The 21,138-nt window shown below is 39.1% G+C and overlaps 1 protein-coding gene across 2 annotated transcripts; it reads right to left on the bottom strand.

Moving 5' to 3' along the window:
• Window positions 1–9,955: 9,955 nt before the first annotated feature.
• Window positions 9,956–19,026, bottom strand: shld2 (shieldin complex subunit 2). 2 transcript variants are annotated; one of them, XM_035948187.2, is made up of 10 exons: window positions 18,668–18,986; window positions 17,475–18,346; window positions 17,245–17,395; window positions 16,180–16,287; window positions 15,907–16,101; window positions 14,348–14,494; window positions 13,506–13,724; window positions 13,179–13,422; window positions 12,226–12,341; window positions 9,956–11,082 (listed from the first exon to the last, which is right to left on the bottom strand). In XM_035948187.2, exons 1-10 carry the CDS (start codon window positions 18,828–18,830, stop codon window positions 10,910–10,912), a joined length of 2,388 nt encoding a protein of 795 aa, XP_035804080.2. In that variant the 5' UTR covers window positions 18,831–18,986; the 3' UTR covers window positions 9,956–10,909. The 2 variants fall into 2 exon arrangements, with proteins under 2 accessions (XP_035804080.2, XP_035804081.2); XM_035948188.2 differs by lacking the exon at window positions 9,956–11,082 and adding an exon at window positions 11,398–11,536 and having other exon boundaries at window positions 18,668–19,026.
• Window positions 19,027–21,138: the final 2,112 nt, after the last annotated feature.

Below are 21,138 nucleotides of genomic sequence, written 5' to 3'. Positions count from 1 at the left end.
AATTAGCCAGTATTACAAGTGTGTGTTATAACCCTGGCAAAGGAAAATAGTTATTTTATACATAAAATATTTAACATGAACATAAATTATATAGCCACTGATCACAGGTCAACATATGTATATATAACAACCAAAATCATTGCAAACGTATTGAGTTTTTATTACTAAACAGATTTCATGCTAAACAAGTGTGCTACCTTTTACTGTTTTAGCAGGTTAGCAAACGTCGCGCTAGCCTTGCTAACTACGCTAGCCGCGACGATTAGCATAAGCCGCTATTTAGTCTTAGTTTTAGCTCTGAAACGTCGTGTGCAGTGCTGCAGAAACCACCAAAAACACATGGAAATATCAGAAAACATTCTTATGACACTGAATATTTTCATAACAAGTGTCTGGACGTGAACAGAAAGTATATTTAATCTCTCTTTTCTATCACGGCTAGCAGCTAACTAGCAAAACTTGAACTCACCAGAGTTGTAGGAAGCTGCTCTAACTCTAGGGAAGCTCACAGCTGCTCACAGGAAGTGATGCGGACAACAAGTGTCATAAAACCACAACTGCTGAGGTAAGGTTGACCTGCTTTTATGTAATTTTAAAATAAAAATCCACAGCAAAAAAAAAAAAAAAAAAAAAACTTTCGTCTGCATTCAAGTATTTAAACCTTTGAAATCAATAAAAATGTTTCATCCTTAATTTTTACTGCACTATGATCCATCTGAGCATCTTTTTTAGGAAAATAAAAACACAAAAACACTGTCAGTGGACTGTTTTCATCCCTGAGTAGAGTCTACAGGCTTCCTCATAAACTGTAATTTCCATCAAGAAGATAGGGCAGCAAGTATGAGGTAAAGTCTGGGGCAAAATGCCTCTGCTAGGCTGAAATTTAGTGACTATATCTTTAATGTGAATTAGAGCTTAATCTTTACGGTATTATTATAAATCCATTTTAAAAATTTTAAAAGAGAACTATCTGTAAATAGAATCTTAGATTTATCCCAAAATGTGGATTACTTTTCAAAAACAAGTTTATAAGGTGATTTACAGACACTAGAAATAATAAAAAGGTTGGAATTTAGTGGTTGTCTTTAAAGTGAGTGATTAAAGCTTCTTGAAAGGAGAATTATCCATTAAAAAATCTGATTTTTATCCCAAAATGCAGACTACTTTTCAAAAACTAATTTTCAAAGTACTTTAGAGACACGAGAAACAAAAGAAAAGGTTAGAATTTAGTGGTTGTATCTTTCAAATGAGTGAGAGCTTAATCTTATAACATTATCTTATTATTAAAGCTTCCTTAAAGGAGAATTATTTGTTAAAAAAAATTAGATTTTGATCCCAAATCTGGAGCAGAAACTAAATCCTTCATCAACTGGACTTTGGTGGTTGTATCTTTTAAATGAGTGAGAGTTTGTGCTTCTTAAGACGAAAATTATTCGTAATTATCTTTAAGTTACCTAGTTTTTTTTTAGTCCAATAATGTAGGTAGGGTGATGAGCCAGCTTCAGCCCTGAGTACAGTCTACAGGCGGCAGTAGCTCCAGAAAGCTGTGCTGTCAGCCAAAATTTCCACTGTTATCAGTCATTGCTTATCTGTTCATCGTGAAAGGAACACAATCAAAAAACATTTTTTAATTTATCCCTGAAATGCACATGAATGCAGGAGACTGTTTTTGCCCCCAGTGGTGTCTGCAGGCTTGCAAAAAAAAAAAAAAAAAAAAAAAAAAAAAAGGTGTGGAGCAATGCTAGATTTTGGTAGTTGGACCTTTATAGTCAGTTCCCCACATGTCACCAGTTTATGAGTTTTCTGTTCAGGAGAATAACCTGTGTATGAACATATTTTTACCCAAACATATAGTTTTCAGCCCTGAGCAATGTCTGCAGGCTACCTCACACGTGGCATATAAACTTTTACATTACCTGTAAGGTAAAATCCAGGGAAAATGTTATTGCAGATGGATTTTCATGCTTGGACAGTGAGAGTTTTGTCTTTTACTGAATGAATCATTGTCCACACCCATCCTCAGGGGTAACTACTCTCCTGCCTGGACCGATGACTGAGCTGGATCGAACCGTATAAATGTACGATTAAAGTTTCACCGTGAGTCATGTTTCTTTTCACATACAAAGGGTGGAGACAGACTCTTCACACACACACACACACACACACACACACACACACACACACACACACACACACAGAGAGAGAGAGAGAGAGCATTCATTCTTTTCATTGTTTCTCTGCAACACGACCAACCTGTCCGGGCAGACAGGTTGGCTCCTGTTACCATGGTGACACAAACACCAGCAGTCGCAACTCTGGGCTCCGGCTGCACACAACAACACACCAGAATAACACGGCTGTGGCTGTTGGTGAGGTCAAGCAACACATCAAAAGCACAAAGTCTGGCTGCAGTGACAAAGTCTAGAATAGAATAGAATAGAATAGAATAGAATAGAATAGAATAGAATAGAATAGAATAGAATAGAATAGAATAAGGCTTTTAGTACTCCGCCAAGGAATGTGGCGGAAGTATGTGACAATCGCCGTTGGTCTGTCTGTCTGTCTGTCTGTCAGCAACGTCACTCAAAAATGGATTTAGATGAAATTTTCAGGGAAGGTCAGAAATGACACAAGGACCAAGTGATTAGATTTTGGCAGTGATGCGGCTTCCTCTTTATATTTACATATTTATTTCCTTATTTTTTAACAGATTTATTTATTTATACTTTTATTTATTCCTCTTTATATTTACACATTTATTTCCTGATTTTTTAACAGATGTATTTATTTCTCCTTATATTTGCACATTTATTTCCTTATTTTTTTAAACAGATTTATTTTTTACTGTGGCACTCCTGTGACTCCATAATAGTCTGGATCCACGGATTTGTTAAAAATTTCTGTATCATTGCGAGATAACGTCACAGCGTCACCGTAACTATGACAACAAGTGAACGCTACATCAGCTGCCTGTGGATGATCACATGATTGCGATCCTACTACAGATCCATTGGGACTCATCTGTCCGAAATCATACAAGGGACAATTGATTAAATTGTGGGGGTGTTTCTGAGTCCCATCAATTCCCACTGCCCGCTACATATTTAGGTCACGTGATTCGGTATCGGTACGTAATGTACACATGCATAACACACGCCTGTGCTCAGCGCAAGGGCATTTTGTTCTTAAAGATTTCATCCTTTGGAAATGATACAAAGACTGAGCAGCCTTGGCAGAGTGCTGTGCTCTCTGAGTGCTTTTCTTGTTTGTCGTTTTGTAAATCCAACAAAATTTGTGTGGAACTTCTAGCAATCAGCAGCAGTTTAAAACTCTATCCAGGCATATTGCTCAGTTGCACCATCAACATTCGACATAACTAAAACATCATTGGTTGATTAACCCTCCTGTTGTCTTCATTTACAGGCACCCAAAAATATTGTTTCCTTGTCTGAAAAAAAATCCAAAAATTCAGCAAAAAAATTCCCCAAATTTCTCAAAATTTATAAAGCCTTCAGAAAGAAAATTTCAATAATTCCTTAAAAGTTTCTCTTAAAAGTTTTATTTTAAGTAAAATCCCCCAAATTTGGCAAGAAAATTCTTGTAAATATTTTCAAAAAATGAGTAAAAATCTTCCAAAAAATTCCTAAAAATATCTAAAGTGATTACAAATATATCAGTAAAATTTCTAATTTTTTTCTTTAAGAACATTCACAAAAAATCTACCAAAATCCAATGAAATTCACTGGATTTTGGTAGATTCTTTTTTTGTTAATGTTCTTAAACATTTTTAACATTTCTTTTTTTCCACCCAAAAATGTACAAAGATTTCCCAAAAAAAAATGTTGAAAATGTGGACATCAGATGTTTCTCTGTGAAAATGTATTTTTTTCCCACAATTTCAAACTTTAAACCGGGTCAATTTTGACCCGCAGGACGACACGAAGGTTAAATCATTGCCGCACATTGTCTTAACCAGCGTTTAAACTGTGTTAGCTAGCCACTGTTGCATCATAGCTAGCTAGCTAGGAAACTACACATGCATTCATAAAGATAAAACATATTTAATGTTACATAATTCCTTTATCCTTTTAAATTTTTGTTTAAATTTACTGTTTTTCATTGAATTCTCACATTAAAATTATTGCTTGTGTACATTTATAAGTAAAGGTGGTCACATTCAAATTAGACCTTCAGCATTAAACTAGATATGTGTAGTTTATATTTTAAAAGCAAGTAAAATAAGTTTTAATTTTTTTTTAAAAATTCAGGGTAAAATGGATGTTCATTTCTTTCAAATACATGCAAAGATCTTTCTAGTAACAATATTTTGCTGACGTAATACAGTTTAAAAAAGGTGTTATTTTAACAGTGAAATGTTGCTAAACAACAACAACATCTTTTAATTGTAAAAATCCACTTTTTTGATGCAGACATTATTATTTTTTGTTTGTTTTTGCCAACATGTAAATTATTAAATAGTTTTTCTATGATTGAATGACAGGAAATTGTTCCAGTTAAAAACTTTAAAACATTTTTTAAAATAATTTTTTATAGTGTATGAATGGGAGAGGCGGAAGGAAAAGTAGTCCCTGTTAACCCAACTAAAACCACATCCAACTGGTGGCGTATATAGTTTCTGCTGTGTACCCTGTCGGTGATAAAATACGCGTCACAAAATATACTTGAGTCTGAATATCAATCTTTCCGTGTAAGAATCGATCCCGTGTCAGTTGCGATCGGTCCACCCTGCATTAATCACTGCAGCTGTGGCTCCGGGTGAGGTCAGAGCTCAGCAGGTGGAACAAGTAGAACCTGTCTGCAGACACACCTGAGTCTTACAGACACCTGAGAGAGCTTCAGTATCACCTCTACTTGCCAGAACACACTCTAACCTGCGCTGAAACGTTACAAGATGAGCGGAATCAAACACTTTATCGCGGAGAAAATAGGTGAGTAGAGGAACCAGGGAGGAAGACAGGTGCAGATTTGTGTGTTTAATATGCTGATTTAAATGTTGGAGCAGGTTTACATGCACCTGCCCTCAGGTAGAAACCCTTCATCTACATTGTGACTTAGTGTTAGTGAAGCTGTGACGAGAACTACATAGAAATATATTTTTGTGGCAGGTTTCACTGAGAAAATGAATCTGATTTGAGGTTTAAATGTTCTTATTTGACAGATTTAATCGGGTTTTGGCTCATTTCAGTGTCATTTCCAGCTTCAACATGTTCCTGCTGCTGTTTTTTACATTCTTTTGTTTAATGCTGAATTGCATGTAAACACCACAGAACAGTGATTAATATATAGCATTAAAAGCACCAATACAGAACATTAAATGTATAGTTTTACATCACATTCAGGCTGCACATTCAGGCTGCAAGCTGAGTGTTGTAATAGCTGTGGAAGTTACCAGTAAATAGTTTGAATATTGATCAGTCAGCTGCTTAATTTTAAACAAGCTGCCAATCAGGGATGGTGCAGGCAGGTTTGCATCGTTATGTAGGTTTGTGGTTGCTGATTACTCCTTGCTGTTGATGCAGATTCCTGTGTTGTCTTGAATGTTTAACGTCCACCTAAACTGAATTTGACTGCAGCTAAGGGACCAAACTCCATTCAAATATCTGCAAAATTAACATGAATCTACATGCAGGTGAACACTGATGACGAGTTTTGACGTATTTGCTTTGATTTATTTTCAGGTCATGTGAATCCATACCAATTTTTTTTTTTTTCAAATATTTGTAATTTTATCATCAGTTTGCAAGCAGGTGACCACTGATAATGAAAATTAAAAACTGACAATTGGAACAGATAACATCAATACATATTAAGTAACATTCAATGAACTGTAAAGTACATACAGGCTAAGATTAATGATGAACAATAATGTATTTTCTTTTTGTGTATTGACGAGTAAGGTGAATCCACACGAAGCTCCATTCAAATATTTGTAAATTTTACACTAATTTGCATACAGGTGAACACTGATGTTGTGATCACTATTCAGGCAGCGAATTTGAATCCACACCAAACTCCATTCAAATATAAGCTCCTGTAACATCAGTGTGCATGGAGGAAACACTAATGCATTTCTGAATGCAACAGATAATGTGAATCCAAACCAAACTCCATTCAAATATCAGTCAGGTTTAGACACACATGTATTTAATTTAAATTAGTGGGCAAAAACTGCATTAAACTACACAGAAAACTATTTTTAACAAGCCAAAGGCCTTGAATTATCAAAATTATAGTTCAGTTCGATTAAAAATCTTAAATACAGCCAGAATTTAGAAACCTGGATCAGGTGCAGCTGTATCCTCTTCTTTTTGCACTGGCCTTCAGGTGAGAGATTCAGGTTGTCCCAGATCAACATCAGGGCTGATGCAGGTTTCTGAAAGCTCATATAATATTTACACATGCAAACACAAAAGCAAGACACTGAAGATCACTTTAGAGTATGAACTGCTTGTCTCACTGCCATGTAGCCTCCAGCTTGCTCCTGATAGACAAGAGAATTTGAATCCTTATTAGAAGAAACAGTCAGACAATAAGAGTTTCAGGTAAACTTGGACTGAATTTATTTGTAGATGGTTTTAATTTTCCCCTGTAATGTCACAAAGGATTGTCCTCAAAGAGAACAGCTGGATGTTTCAGAGCTTCATGTTAAATTTGAATTACAATCAGGACTGTAGACTTGTATGAATTAACCTGAAATCACAGTACGATGCTGTTTGTCGTGCAGGGGACTTAGCGGAGGACACATTAAAGAAGGCTCTTGGTTGTGATGACAAGGACGACGACAAGAAAGGTGGAATCTTCTCGTTTTTTGGTGGCGACAAAGACGAGGAGAAGGAGAAGGAGAAGGAGAAGGGAGGCATTTTCTCCTTTGGAGATGACAAGAAGAAGGACGATGATGACAGAGGAGGATTCTTCTCAAAAATCTTTGACAAAGACGATGACAAGGAAAAGAAATCAGGGTTCAAAGGTCTCTTCATTGAACATGGGGTAGAAGGAGCTGCTGGAGGGAACGACTGTGAATTTGGGGGAGGAAGTGAACACGAGGGAGGATTTAAAGGCCAAAGTGTAGCTGTGAGTGATGGAGGTACGTATTTCATTGCATCACATACCTCTGTTTAACTGTTGCTGACTTTTAGATTCAAAAATTTAAAAAAACATAACATGCAGCTTAATATTACGGATAAAGTCAGTTTTCTTTTCAATTAGTCTTTAAGTGGTTAAACATTCCTTCAGAGAGCGACTTTTCCAAATTTATCACAGTTTTATTTGATAACTGCAAAACCAAAGATCAGATGAAGAAAAAAATAAATTCATTGGTTTTAGCTATATGTTAAGAAATTTCTCGAACACAATCATGACTTCAGGGTTCATGAAGGGACACAGTTTAAGTTCCATCACATTATCATGAAAAGTGCAAAGTCATCATAGAGTTTAGATCTACAAAGGAGTATTTAATTATTAATTGGTCACTGTTGGGTTTAATATCGGTATTGAAGAGAAAATATCAGGCTTCTTCTCAGTGCTAATAGCAGGGTAGCTACTGCTGCTAACGCTGCTATTTATTAAATGATAGTAAAAAAAAAAAACTAAACAATTACTTCAATAATAAATATTTTACTGTCTGTACCTGGAACTTTCACTTACAATATGCTGCTTTTCATTTTTACAGAACTTCTTGCAGCTGTACATTTTTATTTTTTTCTGACAAAAACAACCACTTGGCTGCTAATAACATCAGCGGACAACAAGCTAACGTTCATGTTAGCTTGCGTCTGTGTTTGTTAGCCTCTGATGCTAAAGTTGCTTTGACAAAAGAGGAAAGTAATGCATGTAAATTCCTAATATTTAAAAAGAAAATAAGGTTAGATCTACAGAGGAGTTGATTATTTTAAATATTAACGGATCACTGTTGTGTTTTAATATCAGTACTGAACAAAAAATGCCTGAACATGTTCTTGTCAGTGCTAACAGCAGGTAAGCTTTTGCAGCTAAAGCTGCTATATTTTTAAAGGATCGTTTAAAAAAAAAAAAAAAAAAACTTCTAGGAAGCAGTTTACTGACTCTGTCTGACACGTTCACTCACAATCTCCTTTCTTAGTTCAGCTCATTTTTGTTGACAAAAATAACTGCTAATACGATCAGTGGACAACAAGCTAATGCTCATGTTAGCTTGTCTCTGTTAGCCTCTGATGCTCAAATCACTTTTGACAAAAGGGCAAAGTAATGAGCTTAAATTCCTCATTTATATTTAAAACTATAGGTAAGATCCACAGATCACTGGTCACTGTTGCGTTTGAGATCAGTATATGAGCAGTTTTGTCAGTGCTACCAGCAGGTTAGCTAATGCAGCTAACATTTTTTAAAGTTTAGTAAAGAAACTTAACATCAACATTTTACTGACTCTGTTTAACAATTCACTTTTGCCTGAAATCTCCTGGTTTGTGCTTTGTTGAACTTATTTCTACCATTCTGTTAATTTTGTGACAACTTTGATGCAAATAACGGCAACGGACAAGTTAAATGCAAACGTTAACTTGCTAGTATATTTGTTAGCCTCTGATGCTGCAGTCCCTGTTAAAAAATAGCAGAAATTCATTATTTCAATTTAGTTAAAAATGGCAAAAGGAAAATAACAATGTGTGCATCTAAATAAATCTGTTTTGTGTTATGGTACTTTTTTCTAAGGCTTTCCTTCATACATGTAGATTTCAGGGGTGGATGTGTGGGATTTGTCCCACACACACAAACATTTGAATATTGTACACAATGCTAGAGAGTCTTATGGCATTATATTCCATTGAATGCCAGAATTGTATGTTTTCTTTACATCAATAAAGATATTTCCACCATAAACAGAAGAAAAAAAAATTGATGTGTAAAACTCACCAGGATGCAGGTAATCAAGTGTTTGATGCTCAAAATTTTCTGAAGCAGACTCCCAGCTGAATGTAGCAGAGCAGAAGGGTAAAACAACTGAAAACAGAACTATTTCAAAGTTGCACTGAAGTACAGCACATGGTAACTGTATTTGGTAATTTCAAACACTGATGATTTTTCACTAAATATGTAGACTTTGGGCCAACTGAACATTTGTTTCTTTGGCTATATTGACTTTTGAAGTGCAAAAACTGCATTTTGACTGAATTCCTGCTGTAACTGTTGTCTTTTGTTGGTCTCAGATTTGTTTGATGATCTGATGGACGTGGCTCAAGAAACGCATGAAGGGGAATAAGACAACGGGAACTTGGAAACCACATCCTCACCAAAGTCTGATTCTGCTGCAGGTCCGACTAGTCCGAAACAGCTCAGAGGAGTTTTCCAAAGACTGAAAAATCAACATATTTCTTTACATTTACTGCTAGTTTTTTCTCTTAAACAGTGCATGTATTTAAATGGCTATGGAACGGCTTAAACAACGTCCAGTTGTCTGTGTGTACACTTTTTACCCCGTTTGTAAATGCATTAAAGGAAAAGATCAACATATTAAAAAAAATATTCTGATTCTCTCTGAGAGTCACATCAGTCTGAGCACAAAGACTGGAAGCAGAGGGAAACAGCTAGCCTGGCTTTGACCATTAATTTACCTACCAACACTTGTAAAATTCACCGATTAACGTATTTTAACTCAACGGTTTACATAAATATAAAAAAACACTGTCATTTTAAGAGGACCTACACACAGGTTATCTCTTAATGCTAAGCCATGGCCTGATAGGCTGCTGCACCTAATAATTACTCATATTTTGTAAAAGGTTGAACTATTCTTGACTTTATATCCAATGTTACGTAAGTTGTCTTCTGCTAGCATGGCTCAGCCTGCTACAAACAGAATAAAGTAGGACATTTATAATCAATACTGTGTGTTATGCTTGGTGTTTTGAATCAACTAGCATAAAACAAGGTATATATTTTTAATAAACACTGACAGCTAGTATATATTTGACTAAATTTACTGATTTGCATGGTGGGCAGATTACATTGAAACCACTTCAGAAATGTTAGCAAATGTCATCTTACACTTTGTGCACATCAGTGATGCTAACTGCTGGAATTCTGCATGTAAACTGTTATGTACATTTTTGTCTTTTCACATCATATTAAAACGTATTGCAGTTTAAGCACAGATGATTTTCTTTTTCGAGTCTGGGGCTTTGCTTTAAAACTAAATCTGATTTTAGTGTTTTTATATCCAAAATGGCAAAGCTTGTTAACAATTAAAGTGTCCAAAATGACAAACGTGCCAAAACTAATAAAAAAATTGTCCAAACCAACTTGAAACTTTTCCATAATTACTCAAACATGTTCAAAATGACACCAAGAATGTCCAGAATAATTTGAAATTTATCCAAAACGTGTCAAAAATAACTTGAAACTAATCTAGAATCACTCAAATTTGTCCAAAATAACTTGCAACTTGTCCAAAATGACTCAAAACTTGCCCTAAATTACATAAACTTGTCTAACATGATTCAAAAATCGCCTAGTTTTAAGTTTAGATCATTTTGGCAGTGGTTATTTCTTCATGCTAATTTCAAGAAAACCTCTCAGGTCATTTTTGCTTCTAATTGACAGATTAGTCTTGCTTTAAAATATCAAATTTCTCTAGTTAACAGACTGTTTAGCGTCGTTTCCAGTTGGGGTGTGTCTCCGGATTTTCTAACCCCACAAACTAGTGTAAATAATTAATTTTGCGCTTTAATGTAGCAGCTCACATTAGAGCGGATAAACACACTGATTATTCCAATCGTTCTACGCTTGTTCTTGCATAGTTGGTTTTTCAAAGGCTCAATAAAATGGCCTTGAGAGTCTTATAGAGTTTCAGATCCAGTCAACTGCAGTCCAGCGGTCAGATGTGAATGAGGCTTCATGCAGCTGATACTGATGGAGGTCAGCTGGGGAACTGAAGGTCCAGCAGCGTGAAGTCCTGACTGATGGGGACGCTGTTCTCGTCACACAGGAAGTGGCTTCGGATGGTGATGACGAAGGTTTTCCTCGGGAGGCGGAGGAGGGTCTGGATTCTCTCTGCTGCCACCTGGATGAGCTTCACCTCCGAGCCTGGAGCTGAAGAGACACAGACGTGTAAACAACGCCGTACTAGAACTCTGATCTAAAGACTGACATGATCCACACTCACGTTAATAACAACAACAACAATAATAATAATAATAATAATAATAATAATAATAATAATAATAATAATAATAATAATAATAATAATAATGATAATAATAATACATTTTATTTGTAATGTACTTTTCATTTATGCAAAATCTCAAAGTGCTACATTGAAGATATAAAACGGATAAAAACAAAACAATCATAATAATTTGTTTCTCTTTGCAGATTTTTTGTTCCAGATGTGAGGGGTGGCTGAGGAGAAGGCTCTGTCTCCCATGGTCCGGAGTTTGGTTCTGGGCAGGCGGAGGAGGTGACAGTTATTGGTGCAGAGGTTTCTTTTTGATGATTGATGACAGACGAGTTCTTTAAGGTAATCCGGAGCGTTGACATGAATGCACTGATAGGTGAGAAGAGCAATTTTGTAGTGAATTCTGAAGGATATGGAGAGCCAGTGGAGTGAACGGAGGATCACAAACACAAAACAACCACAAATAGAAAGAGTGACAACTTCAGACAAAATATGACCACAAATCAACCACGAAACGAGGCAAAATGGCCACAAAGAGGCAGTGAATGACCACAGAGTGATACAAAACGATCTCAAACTGACACAAAAATATCTGCAAAGAGAAACAAAATAACCATAAAAGACACAAAATGACCCCAAAACGATGCAAAATGTCCATCAAGGGACACAAAATTACCCTAAACAGACCAAAAAATTATCTCAATGACACAAAACTGCACACACTCGGTGTATCGTTATCTTCGGGCTGATGAGAAACAGCCATACGTTTGGAAGCTCTTCCTTCCTCCTAATGACTAAACTGTTCCATGTGCTGAAATATACTTAAACATGAGGAAAAGCCAAATTAACTCTATAGCATAATGCAGCTTAAACTGTAGATCGGTGCTGCTGTATTATCTGCTGTTGGGGAATAATGTGTAAATAAAAAGCTCCAGCAGATGGCGACAGAGACTCTGATCTGAAACTCACTTTAATGAAGCTCCTCAGCAACTTATTCATCCTGGTTGTGCTGGTGATGTGAACATATCAATAAAGATTCAGCGGTTTAAATTATTTACCTGAGCTCCGATGGAGTCTATCAGGAGGAGCTTCGAGGATCTTCTGCAGAGGAACAGGAGGAACCTGAACACACACCTGGCTGCAGCCCCGCCCACTCACCGTCAGCACACCTGGCCTGAAAGACACGCTTTATTTTTACCACCAAGATTTCCTGAAACATTAGAGTTAAATCAGTTTTTGTGATGTCATAAGTAGAGTGTGTCTGCAGACCTGAAGGTCCTATTAGTGGAGTCCTAGAAGTGTAGTCCTAGAAGTGCAGTCCTAGAAGTATGGTACTAGAAGTGCAGTCCTAGAAGTGGGGTCTAGAAATGCGGTCCTAGAAGTGTGGTCCTAGAAGTACGGTCCTAGAAGTACGGTCATAGAAGTAGAGTCCGAGAAGTCGGGTCCTAGAAGTGTGGTCCTAGAAGTGGGGTCTAGAAATGCAGTCCTAGAAGTGGGGTCCTAGAAGTACGGTCCTAGAAGTTGGGTTCTAGAAGTGGGGTCCTAGAAGTGGGGTCCTAGAAGTGCGGTCTGAGAAGTGCGGTCCGAGAAGTGGGGTCTGGAAATACGGTCCTAGAAGTGGGGTCCTAGAAGTGGGGTCGTAGAAGTGGGGTCGTAGAAGTGGGGTCGTAGAAGTGTGGTCCTATTAGTGGGGTCCTGGAAGTGTGGTCCTAGAACTGCAGCCCTAGGAGTGTGGTTCTAGAGGTGCAGTCCTAGAAGTGGGGTTTTAGAAGTGCGGTCCTATCGGTGCAGTCGTGGTCCTAGAAATGGAGTCTAGAAGTGTGGTCCTAGAAGTGTGGTTCTATTAGTGTGATCCTAGAAGTGGGGTCCTGGAAGTGGGGTCCTGGAAGTGTGGTCTAGAAGTATGGTCCTAGAGGTGCAGCTCTAGAAGTGGGGTCTTAACGGTGCGGTCACGCTCCTGAGAGTGCAGCCTGCAGGTCTGAAGACACCTACTACTGGATGTCATTGGTACCTGTAGTAGCGGCGTACGGCGGTGTGGGGCAGACAGGGGTAACAGGGGCTGTAGATGCCATTGGCATCGGTGTCGAGCTCAGCGGAGCAGCGCCCGCAGCCGGTGTAGGTGATGTCACCGCTTAACACGTCCACAATCCCGTCCAGCAGTGTGGAACTGTCCAGGACCGGTTGAGGTGCATTCTGGGAAGGCAGAGCATCTTGGAAGCGGAAGGTAATGAGCTGGACTCTGAGCTCCACCTCACCTGTTGAAGGACAGAAAACACCTGTTGAGATCTAATGTGAGGTACAAGCTGTCATGACCCCTCGACGCTGCTGACAGACTCACCGCTGTATTTCTGAGACAGTAGCGTGTCGATGTCCAGCTCCAGAGCGCCGTCGCCACTGCTGCCGTCTTTCTGGTGGTGGTACGTCCGGTGGAAGTCCTGCACCCGGCGGTCGGTTTTGTCCACGGCCCGGACGGAGCTCCAGGGGGTGGAGTGCAGCTCTGGAAGGTTGGAGGTCAAACCGTCCCTCACCAGGAGGACGTGGAAATCCCAGACAGTCGCTGATAGAAACAGAGGATTGAAGATATTTGTGATTCGGATGAACTGAGCCTTCATGTGTGGAGAAATGTGACTTAGCATTTACAGAAAACTAAGCAGTAGTGGGGAACATAACTGCAAATGTCAATTTTTTATACAAGCACTAATATTCAAATGTTTATTTATTCGGTAAGTTCTAATCACCACTAACCTGTAAACACTACTAGAATCAAACTATTCTAAAAACAAGCATGTAGTGTTAGTCACTATCGGTCAGTGTTAGTATGGACTTTTCCAACTATTGTGACAATTGTGACTTTGAATTGATGAGATTTTACTGTATTTCGAAGGTTAATAGAGGCTTTTTGTTGCCAGAATCAAATTGTAATGTGTCAAACTGTATGAAACGATGTTGAAATCATAAAACTTGAATAATCAAGTTAAAAGATATTCCAAAAAAAAAAGCTAAAAATATGACGCCACTGTCTGCCATCTTGAAAAAAGGTCGTCATTTCATTCTTTTTTGTTTTTACAAATAGATGGTGTATAAGTAATGCACATGCCAAATGTGATGCTTCTATGACAAATTTCACTACCACAGGGATTTATTCAGACATTAGATTTCTTTGTTGCTGTGTTTGTGTACCTCTGTCTCTGCTGAAGCGAGGCAGCCAGTCCACAGCTGATCCCCACAGCAGCAGCGCCCCCTGCTGGCCGCCCGGCTGCTCCACTGTCACCATGGCCTTCAGCTGGACTGCCGACCTGCTGCGAGATTCCGCTTCACTGCGCCACTCTGACACACACCGACAAAATCCTTTCATCAACCACCAGCCTCTGTAGAATAATAAACTCATTCTGCAAGTTTAACATGTGGGTTTGTATCTGCTGCTGCATGTAAACAATATACAGCACCTCAAAGTTACAGAGTGTGGAAAGCTTGTATACTCAACTCACCTGAATCTGTATGTTTTATTCAACTCGTCAAACTCAGAACCTTGACTTGGATAAATCTTTATACTCAACTCAAATAAACTCCTATACATGACTTGAATAAACCTGCATAATTAACCCAACTCAGAAACGTAACTTATATTAACCTGTAGATTGAAGAAGTAAGGCGGTCGAGTAACTAGACTCAACTCAAAAGAACATGTATACATGAGATGACTCGACAAAATCTGTATGCTTGATTCAATTTGAATAAACTGGTAGACTTGACTTTTAAAAATTTGTACATTTGACTTGAATAAACCCATATATTTTATTTGGCCCAACCCCTACGCTCTGATCTCTTTGAATTTACCCGTATACTTAACTCTAATAAACTCGTAAACTCGATTCAGATCAAATAAACCTTGACTTGAATAAATAGCTATACTCTACTTGCCTTGAATAAACTCATATACTTGATGTGACTCAAATAAACCTGTAAACATGACTTGGATTAATTAAACCCATGTACTTGATTTGCCTCAAATTAACCCATATGCTCGAGTAGACAAAGAATGCATGCTTCGGTCAATGCTAAGAAATCCATAGACTTGAGTCAAATAAACTTGTAGACTTGACTCTACTAAACCAGTAGACTTGACTCTACTAAACCAATAGACTTGACTCTACCTAACCGACAGACGTAACTTGAGTAAGCCTATAGAACACACTTGACTTGGACTAACCCGTAGACTAATTCAAATAAACCTGCATATTTGTCTCAAATGAAGCCTTAAACTTGACTTGAAAAAATCAGACTTGACTCTGCTTAACCAATAGACCTGACTCGACTAAACCTGTAGACTTAACTCGAATAAACTCATCACTTGACAGTTAAATAGACCCATAGACTTGACTTGAAACCTGTGTACTTGACTTGAATAAACTTGTACACTTGATTCCAATAAACCGCTAGATTTGACTTCAATAAACTGGTATACTTGGCTTAATTAAACCTAACGACTCAAATAAACCCGTATGAACTCACAGAATTGACTCAAATAAACACATGTACTAGAGAAGAACCCATAAACTTGACTCGACTAAACTCGACTTGGTTGCTCTTGATTCCAGCTCTCACATTTGTCACGTTCACGGGTCCATACTGGGTGCATACTGAGGTAAAAACATCACTTGACCCTCACAGCACTGAAATGACCTGGACAGGTATTAAGCGTTGTAGCCCCGCCCACTGTGTGTGTGTCACAGACTCACCTGAGCTGATGTGTGTGTGTGTGACGCGCAGCAGGGCGTGAACCAGCGTGTTGACCCTCAGTGACCTCAGGGTGGCGTAGGGGAGGCGGCTCAGGTCCTGAGGGGGGCGGCGGGGTAAAGACGCCAGCAGGGGGCGCTGCTCCCGAAGAAAACCACACAGAGAGCTGAGAGAACGAGCAGCAACATGCTGGGAAACTAAAGAGAGAGAGAGGGGAGGAGAACCACATAAACACACCTGAGGAAAAGCTGCTGATTGGTCGAACGGCGTCCTACCTGGAGGTGAGGTGGAGGCGGTGATCTGGCCCAGGTTGAGCAGTTTGCTGCTGAAGGTCGACTGCAGCACCGTCTCTCCTCTCCACCTGTCCTCGTGCACCTGCAGCCCTAAGAAAAGTGAGAAAACACACATGAGATACACCTGGAGGGGTCTACACCTGACCAGAAGTATTTGGACAGTCAGATTGTACTGCCACTACTACTGATTGTAAGTACAGAGCTTAACAAATGTATTTGACCACCTTCATAAAAAAAAACACAGCACAAATATTTTAGAAATCTGTCAAAACCTTGTTTCAAACTAAAAATTGCATTGTTAATTATTAGGCAAATAACAAACTAGAACAGCTAAATAGTCCTTATTCATATATATTAACCAAAAATCTTTATATTTTGTTCAGTTGTCTGTTTCTGGTCATTCTGCAGACTTTCTCAGATTCTTATCTAGAAGCATTAATCTCTGCCTGAAGGTCAGCAGTGGTCTTCCTTCTGTCTCTAGTACTTACAATCTTGAGGTTTCTGACATCCTCCTCACCTAGCTTTCGTTTTCGCCTTCTTCCTTGGTGTATTTTGTAAGTACCAGTCTCAAGCATACTTGACCACACTGTGAGAACACTTTATGCCTCAAAGACCATCCAGCATCATGAAGTACTTTAATTCGGACTCCGACTTTCTCACTGAGTTCCCTGCGCTTCACCATTTTGAACAGGAGTGATGAATTAAATTCACATTTTTATACCCAAATTTGAGCCAGCACACTGGAATTCTCTGAGAATTCAGAAATTAATCAAGAATAACATGCAAGCACTAAAACAAAAATTTATGTTCAGGAATGCAAGCAAATAACTGTAATTTGGCATCTCAAGTTCTAGCTCAACAGGTCGACCCATAAAGAGGGGCTATGGTCCCGACGCAGCGGTCATGTGTTCAAGTCCAACCCATGGTCCTTTGCTGCATGTCCTTCCCCTACTCTTCTAGTGTTTCCTGTCTCTCTCTTCACTGTCCTCTAGATAAAGGCAAAAAAGGCCCAAAAAATAACTTTACAAACAAACAGTACTTCTGTACCTGTGATGAGCAGAAGGTCTCCAGGACTCAAAGTCAACGTCCAGAAAGCCGCCCGCCGCCAGAGGACCACTTTCATCTCAACGCCTGATTGGTCCGTCACCACGATGGATGCCAGAGGAACGAATGTACCCGCTGATGGTCCAGACTTCACCTTAAACCATCACACAGGTGTTAGCCTTAACTTTATTAGTTAAACCCAGTTTGAGAGTCTATATAACATGTGGACTCACCTTGACCTCCTTCAGGTGAGAGGGGTAGACCACCGCCACCAGAATCGAGTATCGCACCCCGGCTTTGTCACACCGGGCCAGGAGCGTGGTGGGACTTTGGAGCCCGGTGGTGGTGGTGCTGTCAGGTGCTTCAGTCGTGGAGTCCTCGGAGATTCGAGCTCTCTTGCTTCTAGGGGACTTGATGGGGGAATCGTGGACTGTTCTAGACTCCTGAGAACAGAAGATGCCATCTGTGGTGGCCTCGAGGACAACGCCTCCTTCCTCCGTCCTCGGACTCGGACATGGGTGGCTGAAGAGCTCGGCCGAGGCTCCAGGTGATGGGGTGGCGGGGCTGAAGAGTTCAGGGGTGCTGGAGGAGACGGACGGAGGTGTATAGCTGTGTTTGGGTGGAGTCTTCTCAGAGCTGGATGCTGATTGGACGGTGTGCCTGCCTCTCAGGATCAAGGCCTGGCTCAGAGTCCAGGTGGTGAGGTAGTGAGTCTGGATGGACAGAGGAGGGACGGCGGGTGACGGCTGGTGATCGGACCCAGGTCCAGGTCCAGATTCAGGTTCAAGTTCAAGTTCGAGATCAGGTTTAGGTTTTTGTTCAGGTTCAAGTCCTGGTTTTTCTAGTCCTGTTTGAGCTGTGGGAAAACAGCTGTCCAGATACTCATGAACCGAAGCTGAGCACTGATCCTCCTTTGGGGAACCCGGTTCTACATCTGTGCTCGGAGAACTTGGGTTGGAACAGAGATTTAATTTCCCCGCTCCTCCTTCCTGTCCTCGTTTTGTTTCTCCAGCGCTTATTGGATCGTCCTGACTTTGTGATTCCACGTCGTCCCTGTCGGTTCTTTCTGCCTCTCTGGATGATCTCGCCTCATTTCCAAGCTCGGCTGAAACAATAAACAATAATTTCCCTTCTGTTAGTTTGACACTTTGAGATGTTCACCTTTTCGGCCTCCAGGCACAAAAAAAATAAGGGGTGGACCACCGCCACCAGAACCTGCAAAATGTCACAGAAAATCACAAAAAGCAACAACAAAAAAACTATTGCAGAAACACCATTGCATGACTAAAACACCAACAAAAAGACAAAAAACACTGACAAAAATCCTCAGAAATCCACAAAACAATAAAAAAGAGACCCAAAACGACCACAAAAGACAAAAAACAGTCATGAAGAGACCTCCTTGTTGGGTCCCTGAACGCCTCACCCGCTGCAGGTCTGAGCCGCCCGTCCCTCCAGGTGAGCTCCAGGTGTCTCCACCCAGCAGGGGGATGATCTTCTGTCACCATCCCTGCTTCAGGCGCCGAGGCTGGGCAGGAGGAGGGAGGAGGAGCCCCCAGGAAGACGTGGATCTTTGGTCGGTCACACATACTGTCTATTGAGGAAACAAAAAATAAACAAAAGCATAAGTTTGTGATTACGAAGCTTCCTTAGTGTTCTTCTACTTATACTCCAAATTTCTATCAACAACTCTGGTTAATGTCTGGATTGTTTTAAAACCATTTTATTTTTCTATAAGTAAAGTAGGAAATGGGTTAGCTTAGCTCAGCATGACGACTGGAAACAATATCCTGTTTTTGACTGATTAACATGTTTATTGAATTTGAACTCTCAGCAAGAACGAAAGTACATATATTTCAGAAAATGTGTAACTATTCCTTGAAGATAATTGTCTTTGCTTCCTACAAAACTAACAAAATACTCTAAGAAAAACTGCTAAATACACAAAATGACCAAAAAACTCATAAAACAATCCCAAAGAGACAAAAAACAACCACATAAGACATAGAAAACACACAAAAACACAAAGATATGCCACACAACACCTGCAACAACTTAAAAAACAATCAAAATAGCTAGAGAGAAAAAAACAGACCAGAAAACATAGAAATATGCAAAACAACCATAAAAAATACATACTAATCAACAGACAAAACAGCTGCAAAAGCACACCAAAAAAAACCCCTCAAAGCACGTATAACAACCACATAAAGACACAAATTAACTACAAAAAACACAAAATATGCAACAAAAAGACTTCACAAAAACACACAAAAAAGAACACAAAACATGCAAAACGCACAAAAAATCCTAAAGAACCAAAAACAAACACAAAACACCCACATCACTGGTTCAGTACGTTTAAGAAATCAGTTTTTCATGTGCAGATGCAAGTTAGGAAATAGCAGGAATGAAAGTCAGTTGACAGATAAATGGAAGGAAATAATATATTTGTTCAGAGAGTCCAATGGTACATAAGACCAGATGCAGGAGAATAAATGTCCCTCTGGAGAGTTTTAAGTCAAACACGTTGGACATTACACAACCATGACTAAGCAGAAGTGTGGATGCATCATGTTGAAGGATGCAGGCATCTGTGAGTTCCACAGCTGGGAACAATAACCAGACAGTAAACGCTCCATTAGCAGCTCCACCAATCAGAGACGAGATGCTGGGGGAGGAGGCAGCTCACAGGCCTTGGACCAAAAACACAAAACAACCATACAAAGACACAACAACGCACAAAACATCATAGAAAGACAAAAACTGCAGAAAGACAGAAAACCACCACAAAGATCATGAAAACACACAAAACAACCATAAAAATACACAAAACTCCACAGAAATACACAAAACAATCACATAAAGACACAAACCAACCACAAATAGATTAAAAACAACCAGAAAGAGACAGAAAACCACCATGAAAACGCACAAAACAACCATGAAATGACACAAGAACCCAAAAGACACAAAACCATCACAAAAAAATAACTCCAAAATAAAAACAACAAAAACCCCCCACAAACATCAACCACAAACACAAAACCACCACATAAAGACACAAACCAACCACAAAAACATGTAAAACAACCAAAAACAGACACAAATTGACCACAAAAACATTCAAAACTAAACCAAATGACCATGGAAAGAACAACAAAAAAACTACAAAAACCTGAAAACATGGAAATTGACCATTAAAAGACGCAAAACCATAACAAAAAACACATGACAGCACAGAAACTAATTAAAAAGGAGACACAAAAATGCACAAAACAAAAACACGGAGACAGCTTTAGACATTAGATTACAAATAATGTCAGTAAAATCCCAGAAAAAAGTATTGACTTAAGAAGAGCCTAGGCCAAAACTGTAAAAGCTAAAATCTGAATTTCTATTTATTGTATTTAGTTTTTCCACTTCTTTTTTTTTTTACTGTGGGTCACAGTAAATTTACAGTTTTACTGTATTCAGATCAGCTAAAAATATTATTATTTTATACATATTGCAGTTAATTTTACCACTTTGAGAGTTTTTAAGCATCCTTTTTACTATTTTTACACCATTTCTGGCATCATAAATGATTGAAGTTGTTGATTAATAACACAAAAATTTGAGAAGTTAGAACCAGGTTGTTGGTTTTTTTGCCATTCTTGCTTGAAAAACATTCAACACAACAGTTTCTGATGAACTTTCTGCGCATCATCTGGTGAATAAACTGCACAGCTCTGGTTGTTGGTTGTTGCAGCAGGAGGCTCCTTCGTCTTCCTCGTTTATTCGTCACGTACCTCCGCCCAGCTTCAGTTTCATTTACTGACTTTCTGCAGCTGCTGCCGTCAGTTGGGATGGAGTGAGACGTGATAAAAACTGCTACATCAGCTGGACGTTACCGAG

This window comes from Amphiprion ocellaris, chromosome 16 (assembly GCF_022539595.1).
Source record: "Amphiprion ocellaris isolate individual 3 ecotype Okinawa chromosome 16, ASM2253959v1, whole genome shotgun sequence".
Classification (NCBI taxonomy): Eukaryota; Metazoa; Chordata; class Actinopteri; family Pomacentridae; genus Amphiprion; species Amphiprion ocellaris.
This window is presented reverse-complemented; position numbering and strand designations above follow the sequence as displayed.